This window comes from Aplidium turbinatum, chromosome 10, assembly GCF_918807975.1.
Source record: "Aplidium turbinatum chromosome 10, kaAplTurb1.1, whole genome shotgun sequence".
NCBI classification, from domain to species: Eukaryota; Metazoa; Chordata; class Ascidiacea; order Aplousobranchia; family Polyclinidae; genus Aplidium; species Aplidium turbinatum.
In genome coordinates this window covers 8,388,010-8,413,019 of record NC_137481.1, presented here as the reverse complement: position 1 = coordinate 8,413,019, position 25,010 = coordinate 8,388,010, and the positions used below count along the sequence as shown (strand labels likewise).

The 25,010-nt window shown below is 38.4% G+C and overlaps 3 protein-coding genes across 3 annotated transcripts; all 3 read left to right on the top strand.

Annotated features, from left to right (window-relative positions):
* Positions 1–6,818: 6,818 nt before the first annotated feature.
* LOC145778528 (developmentally-regulated GTP-binding protein 2-like) lies at positions 6,819–9,568 on the top strand. The gene has a single exon (XM_082590026.1). It carries the CDS (start codon positions 6,891–6,893, stop codon positions 7,983–7,985), a length of 1,095 nt encoding a protein of 364 aa, XP_082446152.1. The 5' UTR covers positions 6,819–6,890; the 3' UTR covers positions 7,986–9,568.
* Positions 9,569–9,700: 132 nt separating this feature from the next.
* LOC145778527 (NF-kappa-B inhibitor-like protein 1) lies at positions 9,701–11,724 on the top strand. Its single transcript, XM_082590025.1, has one exon. It carries the CDS (start codon positions 9,704–9,706, stop codon positions 10,844–10,846), a length of 1,143 nt encoding a protein of 380 aa, XP_082446151.1. The 5' UTR covers positions 9,701–9,703; the 3' UTR covers positions 10,847–11,724.
* A 4-nt stretch (positions 11,725–11,728) lies between these two features.
* Positions 11,729–24,015, top strand: LOC145778526 (DNA damage-binding protein 1-like). Its single transcript, XM_082590024.1, has 27 exons — positions 11,729–11,865; positions 12,123–12,271; positions 12,667–12,783; positions 13,092–13,187; positions 13,364–13,489; positions 13,951–14,065; positions 14,293–14,390; positions 14,584–14,739; positions 15,197–15,299; positions 15,408–15,529; positions 15,667–15,769; positions 16,126–16,307; positions 16,598–16,757; positions 16,927–17,148; positions 17,393–17,500; positions 17,703–17,910; positions 18,105–18,216; positions 18,471–18,569; positions 18,966–19,089; positions 19,391–19,555; positions 19,764–19,858; positions 20,262–20,432; positions 20,736–20,845; positions 21,388–21,520; positions 22,006–22,145; positions 22,518–22,638; positions 23,662–24,015. The coding sequence occupies exons 1-27, from the start codon at positions 11,805–11,807 to the stop codon at positions 23,740–23,742; spliced, it is 3,477 nt and encodes a 1,158-aa protein (XP_082446150.1). The 5' UTR covers positions 11,729–11,804; the 3' UTR covers positions 23,743–24,015.
* The last annotated feature ends 995 nt before the right edge of the window (positions 24,016–25,010 follow it).

Sequence of the window (25,010 nt, the reverse complement as noted above, 5' to 3'; positions counted from 1 at the left end):
AAAATGGACAGAATACCGTAGTTCAAATATTGCAGAACTATAGATGTAAAACGCATGTTTTCTGCGGTGAAAATCAAATGAACAGCAAAATGTTCATCAACTGAATCTGACAAATAAATATGTTATGTTTTTTATTTGTCACTTTTGCTACATAGGCCTATATAATCATCTAAGAAGATGTAAAAATTGTTTAAACGTAAAAATCCACTGGCATTTTACTTGCTTAATAAACATGTCCTCTTTTTGGGTGATGAAAATATGGTAGGCCTATTTTTACTAAAAAACTTGTTTGTACAGTAACCGGTAAAGACCTGTTTGTACAGTAACCGGTTGGTTTCATGAAGATTTGGGCAAAATGTAGGCTACTACAGTAGTATGTTTATTAAATTTTAATTTATTTATTTTGTTATGTTGGAGTGGACTTAGAGATGATAAATTAAAAGAACTATCATTTTTTAAATTTTTTCATGGCCCATTGAAAAAGGCTTATGGCCCACTAGGAGGCCATCATGGCCACCAGGCAGTGGCGTAGCTAGGGAATGTGCCGCCCGGGGCGGATTCAAATTTTGCCGCCCCTTCAAGAAAAAGCATGTGAAAATGAAATTTTTTTAATTGACTTAAAGTGGAATTATTGTATGTTTTGAACCAGTAGCGTAGCCAGTAATTTTGAAAGGGGGGGTTTTAAGGGGGGGTTTAAAGGGCCAGCGGGCGAAGCCCGACCGCGTCCTCGCCAAAGACGACACCCAGCGGCGGGGGGTCTGGGAGGCCTACCCCAGAAAATTTTGAAAAGTTACTTTGAATTTGGTGCATTCTGAGAGCATTTTCAACAAAAATGTGGGTATAAATATTCCTGTAAAATGGTGCTGTCCGGTGGCATAGCAAAAGGATAAGATCATGTTTTCTTGGGCATTTTTCGGTAACTTAATAAAGCTAAGTCTCTATGTTTTCTTGTTGCTAATTCCTGGCTGAGATATTTGAATGTTTGGTATTGGCAAAACTCGCTCTTTTAATGGAGTTTCGTTTAAAATTAGGCAAACTTTGTTTTAGAGACATAGGCTAAAGACTGAAAGCATCATTCTCAATATCGTGACGTCGCATGCGTGCCAAAGGGGGGATTGTAACCCCCAAACCCCTCCTTCCCCTTGGCTACGCCACTGCCACCAGGTTGGGAACCACTGTCATAGGCTAAGTTAAAAGAAAACCTTGAATATGCTGAGCAGTCTGATTTACGTTCGGTACATTCTCATTTCCAATCTCTAACTTCATAACTTTAGAAAACCTTACCTTTCGTAGGTCAACGCTATGTTTTGTCGAAGCAAAAGAAAAACACAAAGGTTGCACAAAGCATTGATCATTGAAAAGATGTAGCCTAAGTGAAAACTCAATAGCTGTGTTTGTTTTACGTTTAGGCGTAGACTCGCAGTGCAGGCCAAACCAACTTTTAGAGGCTTCCTTCAACTTTTACAAAAATAAGTTTTACATTTGATAAATTCTGTCAAAGACAAAGAGTGTGTTTTGAATAACTTGAGGGATCAAGACGTCACAATAAAACATAAACTGGCAAAGAAAATACACAAATGGCGCCCAACACAATGTAGACTAAAAGTTCTCAAAAATTTTTCGAGGCAAACCTCCCATACTCCCTTCCAAACTAGTTTTTAGTTCTGAGGTTAACTTTTTACTGCTCGCTTTCTCTTCAAATTTTTACTGTGTTGAAACTCAGGTGCCTCCCAAATCCTCAATTTTTTACCGATTTGCGTGCTTCCCCAGCTGGCAAATGTTAAAGAAACTCAATGCGCTATCAGCTGATCCTTTCTATTTTCTATTTCACTAAACACATTGTTTACATTTTCTTCTTGATCATTTCTTTCAAAGTTAAGCAATTCCCCTCAACCGTGTAAACTTTATCAAATAAAAACTAAAAAAATTAAAATTAATTGTATAATATAGCTTGGAAACTTGTGTAACGTTGTGTCAGAGTTGCCAAATGCTAATTTTGTGGAAGTTCAGTCAGTGGCTCAGTGCTTCCACTTTGAAGGATTTTATCCCGAAATCGGGATTTTTCAACGCTTCGAAGGATAAAAAAGAGATTTGAAGAAAAAAAGGATTTTTTAGGGATTTTTAACAATTTTACAAGGAATTTTTGTCTTAAAAAGGGAATTGTTGTTTTTAGCAATTTTGAAGAAAATTTTATTTATATTTCCTTTCAAAAGTTCTAAAAACGACTGGAATAACGATGATCAGCTGGTTTCCATCGTCACTCGCCATCCGGAACCCCTCTTACTCCCTGTCCCATCCTCGCCTTTCTATCGCTTGATTTCTTTTATCGCCACTTTGGGAATTAGACGTGATTGCAGACTGTAGTGAGAGAGTTACCGTAGTTCTCAATTCTTTGAGTTAAAACTAGGTAATCCGTTGATTTACAGTTGAAGTTGAGTAGCAATACCAAAGTTCACTGAGGTTCGACGTACAGTTAGGTATGATAAGCTTAAGCTAGTGATATCCTTCCGGTTTAGAAAAGTTAGTTTTTGCCTATGCTAACTGATGGTGTCATAATAATAGAGGCTATGTAGCCTATACAACATGTATAGATAGTGTACACAGTCAGACTGAGTCAGTATCATGAATAGGCCTAGTATCCTGGAGTTTTTCGTCAGTCTCAAATGATTGTGAAGGCGTTACTGACAAGGAGAAAAAAGAGATAGCCTAGCCAATAGTGTTAAGTTAGCGGATTAGCGCATCAAGGAAAACTAAACTAAACACAAAAATAAATTTGTTAATGGATGGATAATTTGTTGAAACTGGACATTTACCACCTGTACATTTTTGCTGTTAGGGATAGGTTAGGAGTCCGGGTAGGAAAGATGAGAGTGGTAATTGGTAAATGATGTCCAGGACTCCAGGTGGGAAATGTCCCAGAACCGACTAACTGACAAGCAGTTTTTTGGCTGGACAGTGAACAAAGGAAGTAAACCATGTTATTGTAAAATATGGGCTGCTTTTGTGCAGCCTACTGTTCTAATAAAACAACGTTGCTTCGACATACCGGTGCTACTGAATAAAATCGAGATTAAAATAGCTTTAACTGAGATTATATTATAATAACTTTAAAGTTGTATTAGCACCTTTTTTAACCTAAATAACGTTAAAAATAACCTCGTCTATGAAGGAAATTTTGAAAGATTTCCGACTGAGGAAAAAGGGATTTTTCAGGACAAAAAAGGAAATTGAAAAGGATTTATCAATTGTCAGAAGTGGAAGCACTGAGTTCAGTTTAGTTTCAGAAGTCCAATCCAACCAAACTTCGAAGTTGTAAGTAACAATTCACATTTATTCAGAGTGAAAAACTTTTAGTTTGTGTGTTGGGATGGGACAATAGTAAACTACGGTACAATTAAAAATAATACGCATAAAATAACTTCACAACAGACAGGAAATAAAGAAACTGTCCTCGTTTATTGGCACATTACCGTACATACAGTAGTGAAATGAGAAAAAAGTGAGACCTTACAAATTCATAAAGTCAGCTTCCACCGAAACGACTACGGTATAACAGTCATGAAGTCAGCTGCTTCCCCAATTCTTGATGTGACAAATGTCATGCAGGTCTCCTGCAAAGTTAGTCTAGTTACAATGTTGAGGAATTGCAGATTTTGTTTTGAAACTGAGAATCAGCTGTACTTACTGATGCCACAATGCTATAATATTAAATTGCTTGTTTGAAATAATGTTGTGACCTGCTCATACAGAAAAGTGTGTTTTTATTCATATTTTTGCTCAAAAGATTTTGATTTTATAGTGCTCCCTAGTCTGCAAATGTATGGTTGACATTGTTGATTGTCATCTTGATTATTGCGTAGCCGAGTGGTGAGAACGTCTGCGCGACGTTCGAAAGGACGTGGGTTCGACACCGGTCCAGAGCACGCGGCTGTGTCTCGGCGAAAGACACTTAAAGGCAAGCCAAAATAAGGGGAGCAGTTGACTCGAAGACTATATGTCACTTCGCTGCTTCCTGTCGTCTGTTGTATCGCATCTGTGATCGCAGTGTACTGTATGTTATCGCAATGGGCGCAAATAAAAGCATGATTATGATTATGATTGCGCCGCAACAACTTTTTAATCAATCAATTTAAGGTCATAGTCAGGACTTCCATATCTTTGTTTCATATTTACCATATTGTTGAATACAGTAGTTAGCAAAAAAGCAACTTTATGCTCAAGTGACTTGGGAGGATGCAACCTAATTCGTACTGGTACCATGAACAATTCGTACCATCAGTTCGTACCTTGAAAAGATCGAGAAAAAAAAGTCGAAGTCACTGATTGCAGTTTTTGCAAACATTTTAAAATTTTCTGCAAACAAACAAAAACTCTTAGGATCATTTAAAGAAATTTTAAAATGTTTGCGGAAACTTCGATCAACCCTAACCCTTTTAAACTGTTTGCGGAAAATGCAATCAACCCTAACCCATTTTACATAGGCGCCGACTTTTCAAAAAACCTTGGGGGGCGAGAAAGGTGATGACGTCATAAACATAACGCTATTTTACTCAATTAAAATAGTCTTTGATTAAGCTTACTGTCTTGTTTATTGACACCTACCGGTAGGTCGCCAACCGAAATTATTAGAACCGCTGCTTGAAACGATTAATTAGTTTTACGCCTATAGTCGTAAAAATTTTGATATTGTTACCTCATAATTGAAACAGTTAGAAAACAAGCCGATTCATTTCCTTTTCATGCGAGTGAATAACAACGATCAAGACAGTGAAGTTATCGAAATAAAACGCAAAAAATCATGATCTAAAGCAGAGTGGAAACCTGCTATCAGTTTTATTAACCTCGTTTCGCTCGTTTTGCTAATTACTTACCTTCAAAGCGCTAACAACGGCGAAGTGTTTTCTCATCTGTTTTTTATCGAAAGTCGTCACAGTCTTTTATATACTCGAGCATAGGTCGAGATGTTCGCAAGTGATTTTCACCTCAAAAAGACAGGTTCAACTTATACACGGGACAAGCTGTTGTCTCCATCTCGGCAGTTTTCAAAATGAACGCATTTTTGCTGCGGCAAAATTATTGCCGACGTAGATTACGGAGTTTGAAATGGCGTCGTCCTAAGAAAAAGTTTTGAATACGGTACGTTTATATGCAGTGATTTCAAATTTAATGATTTCTTGTCAATTCTAAACTTTATGCACTTGTTGAGCAATATGCTAAGCTCACCAGACAAAACAGCGGAAAGAGCTGTTTTAAGAGATCGATTTTTTTATTTTTGTGTGTAGCATATAATCGTTCTTATTACGTAACATTCCATGATCGTTGAAGTCGATGTCAAACCTAAGCGGCCGCATAAAACAGTGACGTCAGGCGTGGACGTCGCTATAATAGCATCTGGACGTGAACGTCGCTATAACATGCTATTATGCGACGTCCACATGTCAGGTTAGCTGGGTGACAATAGCGGTAAGAAACGTCGTTAATGCAGGCAATATCTGCGACCAAGACCATTTAACACTTTTTCTTTTATTGGTTTTCAATTTAATTCTCACACATTGCGAACTAAACAATGCATTCTGTTGAATCATAATTGATCTCACAGCCGGAAGACCTCGTTGAAAATAGCGCGTCTAGTTTAGCTGGTTTACTTAATATTGCAGTGAATACTAGTTACGTGACTATTCCAGCAGCGTAAGTTACTCTACCATCTACTTTGTAATTTCCATATGGTATGAGAAAGCCATGTGATCAGCTGTTGTTTTGCGGGCAAGAGCAACGTAGGCTGTTTTTTTGCTTTCGGCATTCTTAAAGTCCGTTTAAATGATCTAAATGTCTTTCGCGAAGTGTTTTATCTTTGAAACACCACTTGTAATAACTATTTTTGTTGCCCCTCAACCATAAGTTTATGGGGGGCGCCGCCCCCCGGAAGTCGGCGCGTATGCCTTTTAAAATGTTTGCGGAAACTGCAATCAGCGACTTCGGCTTTGTTCTAATTTTTTCTCTCAATTTTTTCAGTTTGTTTGTTTGCGGAAACACCCTAGCCCTAAACCTTACCCCTTTTAAATGTTTGTGGAAACTCTGATCAACCCTAACCTACCCTGCCCTAATCCTTTTAAAATGTTTGCGGAAACTGCAATCAGCGACTTTGGCAAACTCTTAGGATCATTACCGGAAATTTTAAAATGTTTGCATTACCGGAAATTTTAAAATGTTTGCGGAAACTGTGGAAAAATGGAAACTGCGATCAGCGATGTTCTATTTTTTTTTCTCAATCTTTTCAGTTTATTTGTTTGCGGATACCGATACTCAGATACCCTAACCCTTTTGAAATGTGTGCGGAAACTGCGATCAGCAACTACAGCTTTTTTTAATTTTTTCTCGCGATCTTTTTAAGGTATGAACTGACGGTACAAATTGTTATGGTACGAATTAGGTTGCACCCGACTTGGTAGCTATAGCCTCATAACAGTTCAGTTTGTTTTTATTTCTGACCATCACGACGAAAAAACAATATATGACAAACATAGCAGAGGTCTAGAAAAAGGTAGAAGCAACAAAACGTGAACGTTATAACGTGCATGATACCAAAGCAGGACAATCAGTTTAAAATATGGCACGGTCACCGTCAGGTTTACTGCATTTGGTAATTAACGATACTGTATTGTAATAAGATAGAACTTTCTTTCAAGGTATCTTTGTGGTGTCAAGTTCATGTGTTTATTGGTGTTTGAGTGCTCATTTTAAAGATAAGGTCACCATGCTCGAGTGACATGGTGAGTGGTGACCTTATTATATCTTTAAAATGTAATAAAAAATTTGTTTTAGGTTTTTTGAGGTTGGTAAGCTTTTTTGAACATTATTTTAATTAATAAAATAAACTTAAACCAAACATCATGGGGATTTTGGAAAAGATTTCTGAAATAGAAAAAGAAATTGCCCGAACACAAAAAAATAAAGCCACTGAATATCATCTTGGGCTTTTAAAAGCTAAACTTGCTCGATACAGAAATCAATTGCTAGAAGGATCAAAATCAACTGGACAAAAAGGTGAAGGCTTTGATGTTATGAAATCAGGAGACGCAAGAGTGGCCTTGATTGGATTTCCTTCTGTTGGAAAGTCAACCCTTTTGTCAACTTTAACCTCAACAACAAGTGAAACTGCTTCATATGAATTCACGACCTTGACTTGTATTCCTGGAGTTATTCAGCATAACGGAGCAAGCATACAGCTGCTAGATTTACCTGGAATTATTGAAGGTGCTGCTGCTGGTAAAGGAAGAGGAAGACAAGTTATTTCTGTTGGAAGAACTGCTGATATTGTTGTAATGATGTTAGACGCAATAAAAGGTGATGTTCAAAAAGAGTTACTGACCAAAGAATTGGAAGCTGTTGGTATTCGACTAAACAAGACAGTGCCTAATATTTATTATAAAGAGAAGAAAGGTGGTGGAATCTCATTCAATTCAACATGCACGTTAACCAAAACATCAGAAAAAATGATACAATTAATTCTACACGAGTACAAAATATTCAATGCTGATATTGTGTTTCGAGGAGATTACACTACAGATGAATTTATCGATGTAGTGGTTGGAAATCGTAAGTACATGCCATGCCTTTACGTATACAATAAAATTGATCAAATTTCAATTGAAGAAGTTGATCGTATTGCACGTCAGCCTCATTGTGTAGTTATCAGTTGCAACATGCTGCTTAATTTGGATTACCTTAAGGACATGGTTTGGAAGTACTTGGCTTTAATCACTGTATACACTAAAAAACCGGGAAAGAAACCTGATTTCTCGGATGGACTTATTCTTCGATCAAACTGTACAGTTGAACACGCATGCCACTCTATTCATCGAACTTTAGTTAGCAATTTCAAGTACGCTCAAATTTGGGGAAGAAGTGCCAAGTACAATGGACAACATGTTGGGTTAGCTCATAAACTTTGCCATGAAGATGTTTTGCTGGTGACTAAAAAGTAACAGGTTTGTTAATTGAAAAGCTTGTTAAACTGAAGTTGGGCAAGTAACCAATATATACATGAATATTCAGTCCAATTTATAATATTTTCACTGAACACATCTGGTTAGCAGCTGAACGGTGATAGGGTCATGGCGTCAGGTGAATGCAACAGAGGGTGCTTATTTGAGCCTCTGGGGCCGAGGGTTTATCCTTTTACCACCCCAGATTCATGATGTTCTCGGACTACGCTGGAAGGCTACTAGAGAGCAGCCAGTCTTTGGTTTCATCATCCATGACACGCAGACCTTCCACTCCGTTAGGCCAAAAAGGTTAGCCTGCTGTACATAGAGACTTGTTTTTCGATTTGTCATTTGTCCAATCCAAATTTTTGTCTGGCGACCAGCTGACGCGTCTGTTACAGTATTGCTTCATATCTCTTATGAAACTGTTCTCTTGTTGTGCTATAACAACACTGTTACTTGCTGTTTCGATAGACAAAAATGTTGATCTTGCTACTCTATATCAGTTTATTATCGAAAATAATGTTGAAAATTTTGGTAAAACAAATTTTGTTCGATATATACTTTGCTGAAACCATATATACTTTACCATTTGCTAGTCAAACCATACAATTTTTGTTATGTTATCTGTGTTTCAAGTTAAGCAAATTATCTTTTTGAAGTATTTATGATGTTGCTTAAAGTATAAATAGTTGTTTAGTGAATATTTCATTTTTTTGTTCCATTAAATAAGTTTGTAGTTTTTTCAAATTCAATTATACTTTGCAGTTAGGGATACCAGATTATAAAAAAGTCTGCAGATGATACAGACATCCTGACTCCTGATCTTATAGAAACATTTATTTTTATCATGAACTGAACGTTTTTTTACTCATTTTTTTATCCAACCAAATCTCTCATCAACAATAAGTGCAGTTTTATTCCCAACATTTCATATTTTAAAAAATAAAAAAATTTGTTTGTGTTAAGGATACTTTTGATTCAGTTAGTAGATTTATTGCTGGTTTCTTATGCATTACCTTAGTATGCAAATTACTTTATTAAGTGTGAAAATCAGCTTTGATATACTTATAATTGAAAAATTTGTGAAGTTTTTTTAAAAGCAATAAGTAATCTGTCGCAAGTTAGTTTCTTATTGTCACCTGTTTGATTTGCATGCAATGTCAGTAACACAGTCGCCTCTAACATAGCTAAAATTAGATTAATCTATGGAGTTTTTTCACTTTGTGTCATTTCATTGGCAATATTTATCCTGCAATTTTTATTTTTTAAAACGTGTTAGACAACTATTGAAGGAATTAAGGTGTTGGAAAATGTCAATTTTATTTTTTAAATGTTGCTAATGCTTATAGAAAGTTACAAATTTCAAATTTAGTTTGCTTTAACTCGCAGACAATATTATAACTTCCATAGAATGTCTTTTTATCAAAAAAAACATTGTAGTTTTTGCACATTGCCATGATGACTGCTGTCTGGTATGGATATGAGCATCTTTACGCGTGATGATTGAAAACATGTTAGACTGTTTCATGGCTAAATGAAATATTGTAAGTCTTAAATCTAGCGTATGCTTGTTCTACAGATGTATCATTGCAATTAAGTAGGCCTATGCAAACTGTTTTGTTTTCAGGGTATAGATTACAAGATTTACAATTGATGGTGAGGTGAAAAAAGTAAAAAATTGCCAGTGAAGCAGAGAAGTTCATTGCACAAACAAGATGCGAAAAAGTGAAAAACAAAAAATTTTTACTTATGTTCAAAGTGGGCAACTTTTAAAACTCAAACATTATCTTGAGACATGCGAAAAAAAATGTCAAGATTTTCACCTTGATTTCACTACCGGCGTTATGGGTAGGACCCCTCTTCACATAGCTTGCCTTTTAGGTGATGATGCAATAGTCAGATGCTTGCTTCATTTTGGAGCAAGCGCCGAGTGTCGTGATAAAGATGGAAACACACCTGTTCATCTTGCAGCAAAGCAGGCCGGAGAGGAAGAAAATTATGCCAATCATAAACTCCTTATAGACCCTTTGATCAAAAACTTTCCTGATACTATTAATGTTCCCAATAAATGGAAGGAAACACCAAGCGACCTGTTACAAGATGCGAAAGAAAAACATAAAGCTTTTCTAGAAGCAGACAGCAAATCATGGGAGGACGAATTCAACAGCGATTTCAAAATGGGAAAAGGTTTTGATTATTCCGTTTCTCATGCTTTGTCGGACAAAGCATGGAATGAAAAGCTCGCAAACGAATGGGCTGATGATTGCGCTGATGCAGGGCAAACGAGCAAGTACATTGATGACGTTGATTGGGACGACATTGTTCCCGACTACCCTACATACGAACAATGGGCAGATAAGATGGCTGCCGAGTACAAAAGAAAGCATTTGTCCGAGTCGGAAAAGTTGAAGCGCAGAAAAGAAGAAAATCGAAAACGAAAAGCTGTTGATGCCAAACGCAGCACGGACAGACTCGAGCGAGAACGAGAAAAGTATCGAAAAGTTATCTTGCAAAAGAAAGTTGAACGACTTGAATCAAAGCACAAGGATTATCAGGAGAAAATGTCAAAGCACATTACAGACAAAGCTACTTCACGAAAGTTGCGATTCAAAGACATTCCTTGGCCTTGCCTTGGTACAGTTAAAGAAATGGTAGAAGTGATAATGAGCGGATACAGCGGCGGCGATGATCAGAAAGAGCGACGGAAATATATTCTAAGACAACAAATCTTGTGGCACCCTGATAAGTTTATGCAGCGTTGCAATGACGCATTGTTAGATGATGATAAAGATAGTATTTTGGACACAGTGAAACTGTTATCTCAATCTTTAAACGAATTGTTGAAACGAAATTCATAAGGTTTACTTAGACTGCAGACTACTGTGTTTCACGTCAAACTGCTTTGTTGACATGTAACTATGCACCAGTGTTTTTTTTCGGAATGGCCCGTTTCGGTGAGTCCGATTCGGTGAGTCCGATTCGGTTAGTCTGATTCGGTGAGTCCGATCCCTTAACGGGGGATTTTTTCAATTTTTTTTTTTAAATTATCGGGTACCGTAGCCTAATTATCATTGCCGTTTTAGGGTTAGGGGTTAAGGTTAGGGGTTAAAAGTTAGGAACTCACCGAATCGGACTCACCGAATCGGACTCACCGAATAGTAGCAGACCCGTTTTTTTTAGCCTCTACTCTTTAACACTTTTGTTAGCTCATTTTCATTTGAGTTTTAGTTCTTTTAAGGATATTTTGATTGAATGTCTGGGACTAATACAGTGCATTTAAAAGCGATGAGTTGAGGGGTTGCTTCTACTTTGGATTGTAGTCTTTTTTTACTGCTTGTATTAGGCTGGCTTCATAGCAATTGACTTTGTACCGATACACAATCGAATGCATTACATAAGAAATGGGTTATAAATTTCAAAGTTCTGTGTTATCTGTCAACCAGCCATAAATTTAAAACAATGAAAAACTTGACGATTTTTGGCGTATACGTAGTTTACTTTTAATATCATGCGATTCTAAAACATGTCATTGCCACACTATTTTTTTTTGTTTGTTCACGATTTTTAGGTGAAGAATCGTGTGGCTATATCGATGGTGAATCTTGCCTTTATATGGCGCATTATTTCATCGGTTATGAAATTGCCTCCTTAGTCCAGTGTAACATTGAAACGCATAATCGTGGTTTGATTGCATTGCTTTGAAATATTAACTTGTGTTTCTTTCAATTTAAAATTTTAGGAATAGCTTTTTCAAGGCATTTTTTTAAATAGTTTGTAGCTCAGCTTGTACGTCTGAAGTGACGACAAACTGTCAGAATGTCATTCAGTTACATTGTAACAGCGCATAAGCCAACGGCTGTGAATCAATGCACCACAGGTACGTGCATTATTTGTATTATATTCAATTAAAAAATTTCAAACACAGTAGTTTACAGCAACATCATGTTCATTTGGTCTTGTCCCCACTAGCTGGGGCGGCCCATTCTTTCTTTGCAGCTTTCCTTGTCTTTACTACTTTTCTCCAACAGTTTACAACAAGACTTTCATCCTGATTCGGTGTTTAATAAAAAGTGTTGTTTATTATCCTTGGATGAGTTATATTGTATAAAAACTTTTTGTGTAACTCTTTTCCAGGACATTTTACAAGCAGCAATGAGTTGAATTTACTTATTGCAAAGAACACTCGATTAGAAATATTCACGGTCAGTGAAGAAGGTCTACAGCCTGTCAAGGAACTCAACTTGTATGGAAGAATTGCTGTGATGAAGTTGTTCAGACCTGCGGTATAAAAGGATTATTACTAAATATTGTGATAATAAGATTTTCTGGTATTGATATGTCGAGTTACTTCACCTTATTTTTATGATACATTTTGCAAGCGGGCACTTGTGGATAAGGGCAAATTTAGATCTTAACTTAAACATAGGCTGATTTATTATGCTTTAAGTAACCAACTGTCTATATTCTACTTGAAAGGATCGACTGAGCTAAGAAACAAGGTTAAAGACCACTGAGACTATGAAAAATACTGTACTTCCTATAAACTATAAAGGATTAAACATTGCATTGCATGATCTTTCACATTAGCTTGCTGTTGTTTTTTCAACGATGCTTTGCAAAGGAAAGTAAATGACATTCCTGATCGCACTAAGAAGGTTTACATTTTTTTTTTCTTCAGGGAGAAGACAAAGACTTACTCTTCATCCTTACTGAGCGGAACCACGGATGCATCCTCTCTTATAAAAAACTTGAAGACGGGTGTGAGATCGTAACGAAAGCCAGTGGAGACTTGGGTGTAAGTTGAAAACAAATGTCTCCTTATTGTTTCAAGTTCAAACGTTGAAAGGGATACCCTGTTGCACTATCCCAGACAACAAATCAGTCGTTTTTTACATTGATTCAACGTCTGCAGACGTTGAATTAATGTAAAAAAACGACTGATTTGTTGTCTTGAGATGCAACAAGTCGGGATAAAACTTCATGCTGGTGAACATGTTCAGTGATGCGTAAGATACTGTTGACGTTGGTGTGCTGTTGAAGCTGGTAATTTTTGCGTTCTTTGAAAGTGTATGGAGATTGGAGAACGTGTACTTTTTATTATAGGATCCATCAGGAAAACCACCTGAGACAGGAATAATTGGCGTGATTGACCCCACGAGTAAATTAATTGGCCTGCGTTTGTACGAAGGTATATTCAAGGTATGTTATATTCATGAAGATGTTTTTAATATCCAGTTGTCAATTACATCTCATTGCATTTGTACATAGTCTACTGGTATTTTTGTACAATAAATATCAAAATCCAATATTTTCAACTTTAATAGTGCATTGGAACATTATTGTCGGTCTTTCTATCAGCCCAATATCTTTCACAGTTTCTGCCATATGATCCTGCCTCCGAAGAACTCCATCCGTTCAACATCCGAATTGAAGAGTTGGGTGTCATAGACATCCAGTTCCTCCACGGATGTGCAACGCCAACCATGGTCATCATCTACAATGTAAGTTTAATTCATAAACCTAAACAGATTTCAAGTCGATCCATCATCTAGCAACGTCTCAAATAACCCTTGTTGCTCTATTGGTTTCCTTCACTATCGACTGACACCCATACGGTTTGTCTTAGTACCATTTTAGGGAAAGCACCGTCATGGGGTTTAGCATTTCATTTTTGTAGCCTGTTAGAATAATGTCAATTATGTATGTTTGCTGTTTAAAAAAGCAGGGCCTCAGTCAAAGCACTGATTTACTTCGAAGAAGATGGCTGTTTTTTATCTGAAAGAAAATTTTTATTCTCACTGAAACAAGTGAAAGAAGAAAAGATTTTTCTTTCAGACATTGATTTTCAAAGCAGATTTCTCTTGGGATACTGTTTGATACGTTATAAATTTGAATTTTTGCGCATGACCCGTCACGTTATATGTAAAATATTGAAACGTCATGCATTGCTTGCTATGTCCAGAACTCACAAGGAAGACACGTTAAAACCTACAAAATTGACGTGAGAGATAAAGACGCGAAACCTGGACCCTGGAAGCAGGAAAATGTAGACACAGAAGCAAACATTATCATAGCAGGTGCAGGACAAGATTTTATCTGTTTAAAATTTCGCCAATAAGAAATGAGTAAAGACAATTGGAATATGCTCGGGGACGAAATACCCTAACGCATACATTGCAGCTTGCACACAAAGTAACGTTCTTCTTAGTGTTACTGTCTCTTCAGAACATTAGCTTGAAGCTGAGGCGTTCAATTGCACTGTCTGCCACCTGTCATCATAGTAAATAAATTTTATTTTTTCTAGTTCCGGAACCACTTATGGGGGCGATTATCATTGGTCAAGAGTCAATCACATACCACAATGGAGAGAAATATATTCCAATTGCTCTGCCTTCCGTCAAGGTAATTTCTCGATACCCCATGCATGTGAATATTAATACCTTTTACCCATTAAAACATAATATTATCAGTTAACTGTTGACGTCTTAGTATTTTGATGCTCACAAGTAATTAAGGGACCTTTCTTGTCATTTTTTTTTTTATATTATATTCAATCTATTCAATCGATTTTATAAACATGACCATCATACCACAGCACAGCATAAACTGCTACGCGCCAGTTGACAAGGACGGTTCACGCTACCTGGTTGGTGATCTTGGTGGCCATCTCTACAGCCTCATGTTGCAAAGTGATGAACTCATGGACGGGACGCAAGTGGTCAGCGGGCTCACAATCGAAACATTAGGCGAGGTACTGCGTTATTTTCGAGTTATTTTACTTTAAAGCAATTACCTCTCTATCGGTACACCTGGGTTCGACGCCAGAGCAAGTCAATTCCATAATCCTTAAAAATTTGGTTATCACAACTCTTCTCTGCGCTTTGAACAACGAAACTTGTAGAGTAATAAGCAAGCAGAGTCGTTAAAAGCGTAGTCTCTTGCTGTTACCTATACTGCTCTAAAAGTGGCTGTGTTGTCCAAGGTTTCGAGGGGAAATTTTATATTCAGCTTTGTTCCCACTAGTGGAGGTGACTGGTTCTTGTAGCCATGGTCTTTACTATTTTTGTCCATCTCATCTTCCGTCCGACCTTTCACAGAACATCCATGATGCGTTTATTGAAAAAGTCTTGAAGTAGTTTGTTTCACAACGTCTTGTGTGGATTTTGACGTCATCGGTGACGTTTCTTTTAAAGATTCAACTTGTGCAGGTGTCGACGCCGGAGTCTATCAGCTATCTAGACAATCGCGTCGTGTACATCGGTTCCAGGTTGGGGGATTCTCAGCTTATTCTACTCAACTCTTCAGAACAAGGTAAGACCGGTCTGAAATCCTTGTTACATGATATGACGATTATTTTGCGTTGAAAAAAAAAGGTTTTTTCTTGTTTCAATGACTTAACAATTGTAAACTTCATTTCAGCTGCGGACACGTCTGTATGTAGTGACGACAAAAGTGCCATCGCGGTCCTAGACACTTACACTAACCTTGGGCCTATTGTGGACATGTGCGTTGTTGATCTTGACAGACAAGGCCAGGGACAGGTGAGACCATTTTTTCTTGCTGAGACTTTGCTACCTTTGTCACATCGTTTTTGTGTGTGAAAAGCTGAAAGCAACATTACAGTTCTAGCTTTTGACCAACTAACTTGTTGAATAACAGAAGTTTTTGCATTCAACAGCTGGTCACATGCTCCGGAGCGTACAAAGAAGGAAGTCTCCGGATAATTCGGAACGGGATTGGGATCCAGGAGCATGCGAGCATAGATTTGCCGGGGATCAAAGGTATCTAATCCTGAGCGCAAAAAAGCAATCTTGGCGCATCGTTTGTAGTGTGGCACTGACCACAGCTAAGCTGATATTTTCTCTCCCCGGTCTCTATTAAGAAAAATTGCCATTTTGCATGATATATTTTCTCTCTCCATTTTGCTTCAAAGAAGCCTGGTCTTCATCACGAAACATCAGGATCGACCAGTTGTCTGCAGCGGCTCTTCCACTTCTCTCGATCGTTGGCACTTTCAATTTTTAAGTCATAATAAAAACTGCCAATTTTGCTGACTGGGTCCTTCTTTACTCGCGTAAACACGCCCAGCTTGAATTCGGGTTGTAACTAGCCCCAGCATAACTTGTGCGTTTCCCAGGACTGTGGCCCTTGCGAGTGACCGACACAAAGAGCCAGTACGACACGATCATCATATCATTCGTCGGCCATTCGAGAGTTCTCAAACTCACCGGAGAAGAAGTCGAGGAAACCGAACTCGGGGGTTTCGACGACAGCCAAACTTTTTATTGTTCCAACGTCATTTTCGATCAATTGGTTCAGGTTTGTGCTTGGAAAAAATTTGTCGTGCGCAAACTGACAACTCTTTCATTGTGATACCCAACACCTTGCGTTGTTGTCACTGTGAACGTTAGTTACATTTTACAACAACTAATTATTAATTGTAGTCATCAAAAAAGGGAAACACAATATTTTCAAATCTCAATTGGACGTGGTGTATTTGAAAAGGTTTCCAAGTTAAATATCTTTTAATTGGTTTATATGATACACGTTCCCTGCACCGTAATTTCTGGAGTGAATTGACAATTCAATTGACACTGACGATGTCTTAGATTACTGAGAAGAGTGTTCGGCTGATCTCGCGTGTGCAGCAGAAGTGTTTGTTCGAATGGCTGCCAAAAGATGGCCGCCACATCAGCGTGGCTACTTGCAACTGCTCGCAAATATTACTGGCTGTTGGAGGGACTTTGTACTATCTGCAAATTGAAGAAGGTTTGATTGATTTTTTCACTGACGTGATTAATTTGATGTAGCATTTTGTAAATAATGTAGATATATACATTGCAGATGTAGATATTTGATGTAGCACTCTCGAACTTAGACTATTTCTTGTAAACCGATCAGAAAACGTATTCTCAACGTTAAATTCTTTTTCCACCAGGCAGCATTGCAGACTGCTCGTCCGCCAACCTTCCTTACGAAGTGGCCTGTCTCAGCATTGATCCTCTTGACAACGATAAAGAGAACGGTGCCAACACCATGGAAGTGTCAGGCGCTTCTTATCCATCACAGCTGTGCGCCATCGGCTTGTGGACAGATAACAGCGCTCGAATTTTAAGACTTCCCTCATTGGAAGAGTTGCACTGTGAAAAACTGGCTGACGGTATGAAGTTGGATGAAAATGTTTAATAGTGATTTTCTATTAAGAAAATTTGCATATGGATTTCTAGGTAGAGAGTTAGTTTCCAGGTAGAGTCATTTCAATTTGTTAACTGCTGTTTTGTTTAACATGTTATTGCATTATGCTTAGTGTAACTTTCTGTTGGTTCTGTGCTGTGCAGGCATCTATGCTCGCATCAGGAAATCTGTGTTCTGTGCTCTAATTATATGAAATCAATGTTTCATAGAAATCATTCCTCGCTCCATCCTGCTGGTTCAGTTCGATGGGATAGATTACTTGCTGGTGACTATCGGTGACGGAACGCTCCTCTACTTCACACTGAATGTCGCCAATGGTGAGTCGCTCATTCAGCCAGTGTACGACTTGCGTTTAAAATTTAGATTTCAATCATAAATTATTTTGCCATTTTGAAAGGTTTGCGTGCGCGTAAACTATAAGCTACTTTGGGAACAGGTGTTAACTTACTACAGCATGTCAATGCTTTTCAAATGCTTAAAATTGTTTTTTAACTGCAATTTACTTGTTTTAAACTGTAGGTTGCTTGAGCGAAAGGAAAAAGGTTCCACTCGGTACCCTTCCCACGTCGTTGCGTGCATTTAATTCAGGCGGAACTCGTACGGTCTTCGCTTGTTCCGACCGGCCCACTGTGGTGTACAGCTCGAATAAAAAGCTGGTCTTTTCAAACGTTAATTTGAAAGAAGTATCTCACATGTGTCCTCTTGACTCTGAAGGATACCCCAACAGGTAGCGTCGCGTGTTCCAACCAACAAAATGCGTCCTTTTTACATGGATTTAACGTCTGCAGACGTTAAATCCATGTAAAAAAAGACGCATTTTGCTCGCTGGTTTGCTCAGCACTGTTCTTAACGAATTGGAATTCTCAGAATGTTGCACGTGCGAGTTCAGTTTAAAATTTGTAACAAGGAATTCTGTTGCAGTTTAGCTCTGGCGAACGACAGCACTTTGTTGATTGGAGCCATCGATGAGATACAAAAGTTACACATACGAACAGTTCCATTACAGGAATCTCCGAGACGTATTGCATACCAGGTATGGCGCTCATCTATTCATTGCTCGACAAAAGTAACGTTATTGTTCCGTGTATCGACTCAGCTGGCATTTTTTTCCATTGATGTAACATTTGTAGACATTGAATCGATACAAAAAGACCAATTTTTCTAGCTGAGAGATGCGACTTCTTTTTTTTTTCTACAGCATTTTTGAACAAAGCTTTTTTGAGTTGTTTTTTTTTTCCTCCAGGCTACGCATAAAATCCTGTTTTTATTGATGACCTTGCATTTTAGGAAGAGTCTCAATGCTTCGGAGTTCTCACAGTCCGTTCAGATGTTCTTGATCCTCAAACAGGCAAAACCACTCTCAGCCGTCAAAGTGCAAGCACCCGGGTACGTGTAATTGGCGTGGAATGATGCTCTGTTGCGTTTCATGTTGTATCCAGGCTTACGCTCGGTGGTTGAAGATTTGTATTAAGTAAACACGGCAGTTTGGTGTTTCTTTAGGCATATCGTGACAATGACATGTCTGCAACATATCTGTGTGTTCTCAGTGGAATCTATCATTTTTACATTGATTCAACGCCTGCAGATGTTGAAGCAATGTCAAAATGACGGATTTTGTTGTCCGAGTACGTTATCATTGTTTTATGCTTGTCACCTCTTAAAAGCCCAGGGACGGTTACAAACAAAAGTTAACACTTTAGAATTTTAGATGTATCAAATGCAATTTACCAGCTTTACTCTATGTTAGCAAGTGATATTTTTACATTTGTCATGTTGTTTTAGGCTTCGGTTTGTACTAAATCCCCACCATTGGTCACTGGGCGGTCACGTGACAACACGCAAGGCCTGTACGGAGACGACGTCACGGTCAGCAACTTACTCATCATAGACCAGCACACGTTTGAAGGTGAATTTACATTTTTCTTATTCTGCCGTCGGTATTTCAGAATGTTCTTGCACTGGATTACTTGCAGCTTAACTGCAGTGGAAATTGCGAAAACAAGGAAGCCAATCTTTGTGTCCACCTTCAAGAATGGCTTTAAGTTCCTTGCCAAAGAAACAGCCGATGCTTTTGAGCGGTGTCGAACCGGCACCCTTTTGAGTGTTGTACCAGGCCTCTCACCACACGGCTAAGCAGCCGACAGCAGTCTCACGGAGTGGCACTGCAGTAGAAATTGCGAATGTGTTTTGATTGTTTTTCTTTCCAGTCCACAATTCGTATCAGTTTGCTGACAATGAAGAGGTGATGAGCATCATGTCTTGTTGCCTTGACGACGACGCGTCTTCTTACTTTGTCGTCGGAACCGCTTTGTTGTACCCGGAGGAGGCGGAACCGAAACTAGGAAGAATTCTCTTGTTTCGATATGATGCAGGTATGTTCCTGCATGCCATTCCAAGCTATCAAAATTTTATCCTTTTCACATCGATTCAACATCGTTGAAAAAGACAACTTTTGATCAGTTTTGTCAAATGTATCAGAATTATCACTTATAAAGCTGTAGTTGCTGTGATTCAGGATCGAAAAAAAGATTATGTTTTAGCAGCTAGTTCTAGCTGATAACTATGTTTTACAAACTTCAGGTAAACTGGTGATTGCTGCACAGAAGGAAGTGAAGGGATGCGTTTATGCGCTCAGCCCGTTCAATGGCAAAGTTCTGGCCACTATAAACAACACAGTATGTGACCAACTTTACTTGTACTATTTACGTGTGTTTGTAGATTTTGCAGTGAGATATCCCACGTTGATAGGTGTAGTTGCTGAAGGAAAGGCGGTCGAGAGAAAAGAACTGGCCACCCTACTCATTAGTGCCGAAGACTTAGTGTGTCGAGAACTTTATCTTCTCATTTTCCGAAGCTCAGTAAACTGAGTATGGGGCCACCTTTACTTTTATCCAACGTTGTGACATGTATTCTTTTGTATTTTATCATGAGCAATTTTCTAATTGAGTTTTGTTTCTCGTTTCCCATTGTCGTGTACAGCGCCAGGAGCGTGGTTTTCACTATTGCTAAAGAGCCGTATGAACGCGATTTTTGTTATTAGCTTGACTCGTTCTAACGTCGCTTGTGTTCTTCCCCCAGGTCTGCGTTTACCAATGGACAGCAGAAAAAGAACTACGTGTAGAATGCAGTCATCAAAGTAACATCGTCGCCTTGACTATGAAGTGCAAAGGTGACTTTGTACTTGTGGGTGATCTCATGCGTTCCATAAGCGTCCTGGCTTATAAACACATAGAAGAAAACTTAGACGAGGTAACTGGCGCCAAGTTTGTGCTTGTCAAATTTCTGTAAACCACAGAACTACGCTAGAGCTCCCACAGAGACTCACTCTGTTATATTGTAAGTTTATTGTTGAATCCATCAGGATTTTTACACTGGAGTTTATTCGCTAGCTATCAGTAATGTGGCTCGTTTTTGACACAACAAATTTTGGCTTAACTGGAGTCTTGTGGCTAATGATCAGTATAGGACTTGTGAGGTTTTCATGTAAAGGAAATGTTACTATTTTGCGTCAAGTAACTTCTGGACTTATTGTTTTAAACTTTGCTGCTGCAGATAGCAAGAGATTACAATCCGAATTGGATGACAGCAGTTGAATTTATCGACGACGATAATTTCTTAGGCGCAGAAAACTACAACAATCTCTTTGTTTGTCAAAAAGACAGGTCTGTCGTCTGTTCCTTGTTTTACATCATACCGTAGTGTTTTTTTTTTCATAGAGTGCGCTATCAGGTCTGTGAGACGTTTTAGAAAGTAAAAAGTTAATACTCTCACGCCCACGGTATAGAAGATGTTTACGACTCGATGTAACATTATTTTGATATGTGGTGGATGCGAGATTACCATCTCGAAGAATTATCGTGTTAGTTTGGGTGGCGCCATGCAGAGATTTCACTAAACCAGCGATGCTGCTAAATTCTGTTTAATAATTTTAACGAACTTTTACCAGAGTTTATTTCGTGCTAAAGCTTTGTCTTTAAGAAATACGGTTTCGTGTAAATTTTCACAAATTTTGTAGGAAAAGATTGTGGCATTCCTCGTTTAACGTTATTTTTTGGGTATCCATAGACTAACATCATAACATCACTCAGGTTTAAACCTATAGTTAATGAAATGTTTATGCTCTCATATGACATGTACTTACTTGCAAAATGTTGTTGCCAAAGCCACGGCATCTAACCCGTTGATTGTGTTGCTTTTCTCACAGTGCTGCCACTACGGACGACGAGCGATCACAATTGCTAGAAACGGGTTTATTTCACTTAGGGGATTTCGTCAACGTGTTTCGTCATGGTTCCTTAGTCATGCAGAACGTTGGAGACACTTCTTATTCAACTCAGGTACGTTTGCCGATGACAAGGATCTCTTATTCCATACATGAAGGAACAGACGCATTGGTTTACAATGGCAGCCACATTTTGATTCAAACGTCATGTGAAGGTTTGGAAATAATAATCATTTAAGATTTGAAACCGTTTGGTTGCATTTCATTGACAGACATTTAATCACTCAATAAATTTTTGGAATATTACTGATATGCAGCCGTTAGTTTTGCATTTCTATAGATCTGCACATAGCAGTTTACATGTGGGCTTTTATTATCATTTGGATGATTAGTTGTCCAGTGCGGCCCTGCGTGCTGACTTGTATAGTGATTGAATGCCACGTAACCATACGACACATTATTCGTTGTCTGCAATGCAGCCTACACCACCCATCATTGCCCAGCTAGCAAAATCAGTTCTTTTCTCATTGTTTCAACCTCTGCAGACTTTGAAGCAACGTAAAAAGGAGCGATTTCGCTAACTGGTTTGACTTCTTTCAGGGCAACATACTATACGGAACAATACACGGCTCTGTTGGCGTGGTAACGACGGTGTCTGAAGATATGTTCAAGTTTTTAAAGTCCATTCAAAACCAGCTGGCGAAGATCATCAAAAGTGTTGGAAATATCGACCATGATAAATATCCTTTTGTCTCGTAATCGTCATTCGTGATTCTTAAAGACTAGAGAGTCTACACTACACCGCAGACGAGTTTTTTCTGCGTCTTTTTCCTAAAATAAGGTTTTCGTTGTTTATCAGGTTTTGCTGCTCGTTTTAAAAATATCTTTGGGTTTAGGAAATCAATGTAACTGGTTCTGAAAAAAGTCAATAACTTCTCAAGACAGGTAGATGTGGTAATTGGCCATTGACTGGTATGACTTGTATTACTAACTTTTCAAGACAGGTAGATGTGGTAATTGACCATTGACTGGTATGACTTGTATTACAAAAGTGAAATTAGATGTGAACACGAGATGATTGAATTTCCTTGACCAAGTTGTCGCATTGATACGTGGAGGTCGTTTCACACAAACCGCACAGAGCCACAGGTCGGTTTTATTGATGGAGATTTAATGGAATGCTTTTTGGACTTGCCGCCCCACGAAATGGAAGAAGTGGCCAAAGGCATCACGGTAAGTCTTATTAGTGTCTTGCTAAGTACCGGTATGTCGCTGGTTTTTAAAATAGGCGACCGATTACTGAAGCCAGTGCCGGTCTTTGGGATGTGCAAACCGTGCGATCGCACAGGGCCCGCAAATTAGGGGGCCCGCAATTTACTCAGAAAATGCAGTCATTTTGTCATTTTCAAAGGAAAAATTGAACAAGTGAATTTAGCAAAAGAATTCGCAACAAGAAAACATAGAGACTCAACGAATTCACCTATTTCGTCGCCTGAATATTTCGTACCCTGAAAAGATCGAGAAAAAAAAACAACATAGCCGAAATCGCTGATCGGAGTTGCCGCAAACATTTCAAAATTTCTCGATCTTTTCAGGGGACGAAATAAGTCGAAATTTAATTTTGTTACACGATTTCAGGGGACGAAATAGGTTGCATCCAGACTCAACATACTGTAGAGACATAGCTTTATTTCCGAAAAATGCCAAAGAAAGCATGATCTTATCCTTTTGCTATGCCACCGCCCAGCACCATTTCACAGTAATATTCATACCTAAATTTTGTTGAACATGCTCTCAGAATGTCCCAAATTCAAAGTAATTTATCAAAATTTTCTGGGGGAGGCCCCCCAGACCCCCCGCCACTGGTTGTCGTCTTTGGCGATCACGCCGCCACCGCCGCCCTTCCCCTTTCAAAGTACCTAGCTACGCCACTGAATTGGATTATTGTCATTGGGGCCCGCAAAAGCATATTCCGCACAGGGCCCGAAAAAACCTAAGACCGGCACTGACTGAAGCAATATTTAAAAAAAAGCATTAATCTAAGCAAGAGATGGCGTCTTGTGCAGAGTAAACGTTGTTGATAACATGCAGAGGAAATCTTAAAATGGAAATTATTTTCTTGTGGCTGTCATCGAAGAAACGGTATGAAAACTAAAAATTACTCAATTGTTGTAGAGTGGGTTGAACGAGCAAGCATTTTCCAAATTCATTGATTCAAACATCCCTGGATTCAAAGTATTAAATATTTTTCTACAGATCAAGGAGGACGGAAATAAACGAAATGCGACAGTAAAAGATCTCATTAAAGTTGTAGAAGAAATGAGCAGAATTCATTGATCTTATTTCTATTTGAACCTGTGTTGCTATTTCTTAGAGATTTAACACTGACGGTCCAGTCTTTATCATCAGCTCACCAAGCTTGTATGGGGATGTGTTTGTCGTGTTGAAGCGTTGATGTACGAATTCCTCCTGAAATGTAGGCTACAATTTTCTCATTATCCTTGCTTGGCATAATGATGTAAAATGTCACTTTGTTAGCTTTGCAATTTTTTTGTTACTTTTACTCACTTGTGAAGTTTTAATGTCGCAAACAAGTACCGTGCATTGTTGTATTTGACTTTTTTGATTTACCAAGAAAGAGACCACTCAGCCTAGAAGCGCAGCTCAACTTTTGCGGGTGAATCCTGAAGGTGGTGGGACAGACAGTCCTAACAGATCAACCGTTATTGCATACAAATTAGCCTACATTAATTTAGGAAGGACGATCGTCCGAGCTTGAATTTTACAGCATGACTCCACTTACTTAAATCAAGGATATAATCAGTTGCCTTTGCCCAGTTTGCGGGAAACGCGACCGAGAGAAGGTGTTTGACCACCTGGATGTCACAAGCCTAGCTGAATATCCAATAGACAAACTTTTGAGTTCGCTTCTGCCTTCTCGTATAAGACATTACTAGCTGATGAATGTTTTATGACGTCATTTTCCGCTTTTCCATTAACCATGGATTACACTGTTTAAACTGGTAGGCACTTTAACAAGCAGATTTCTAATAAACCACGAACCAATCAGAAGCTACGCTGTTCATGACGTCATCAAGGTTGCGTCAAGGAAGAATAAAAGAAAAACGCAAATTCTAGCTAAGTTAAATCATCGCTTTGCCATCGGTTAACTTTGCGCATTGGGTTAGGGCTATGGTAGTCATTACATTGACGTGGGTTTGATTCCCACCTCTGCTATAGCTCTTTTTTCTTCTGTAATTACCAAACAAAGTTCAAAGTAATAATTACATGTAATTCTCTGGCTGCATGCTGGAATGGTCACAATCGGACAGATAACGTAGCATTTCATTGGTTCGTGGTTGAATTGGACAGAAGTCCATGGATTGGATATCTGCATGTTAAAGTGCCTTCCGTTTAAACTTTCTTGGGACTATTAAAGGCATACTAAATGAAATTTTCAAACGCCAATTAAGCATTAAAATGCGTAAACTGAACATTCAAGAATACATTTCAAAAAAATATTACTGAAAAAAATTTGTTTTTAATGGCGCTGGCAAGGCCCAAAGTCCAACGTTTCATTTATTTTCAAAAAGTGCAAACACAGT

Excerpts from the sequence above, each read along its gene's own strand:
- LOC145778528 (XM_082590026.1), top strand. The coding sequence starts at position 6,891 with ATGGGGATTTTGGAAAAGATTTCTGAAATAGAAAAAGAAATTGCCCGA.
- LOC145778527 (XM_082590025.1), top strand. The coding sequence starts at position 9,704 with ATGCGAAAAAGTGAAAAACAAAAAATTTTTACTTATGTTCAAAGTGGG.
- LOC145778526 (XM_082590024.1), top strand. The coding sequence starts at position 11,805 with ATGTCATTCAGTTACATTGTAACAGCGCATAAGCCAACGGCTGTGAAT. Across the intron at positions 13,188-13,363 it reads TGTACGAAGGTATATTCAAG|TTTCTGCCATATGATCCTGC; the intron begins GTATGTTATATT and ends TATCTTTCACAG. Across the intron at positions 16,308-16,597 it reads TTTTCGATCAATTGGTTCAG|ATTACTGAGAAGAGTGTTCG; the intron begins GTTTGTGCTTGG and ends ACGATGTCTTAG.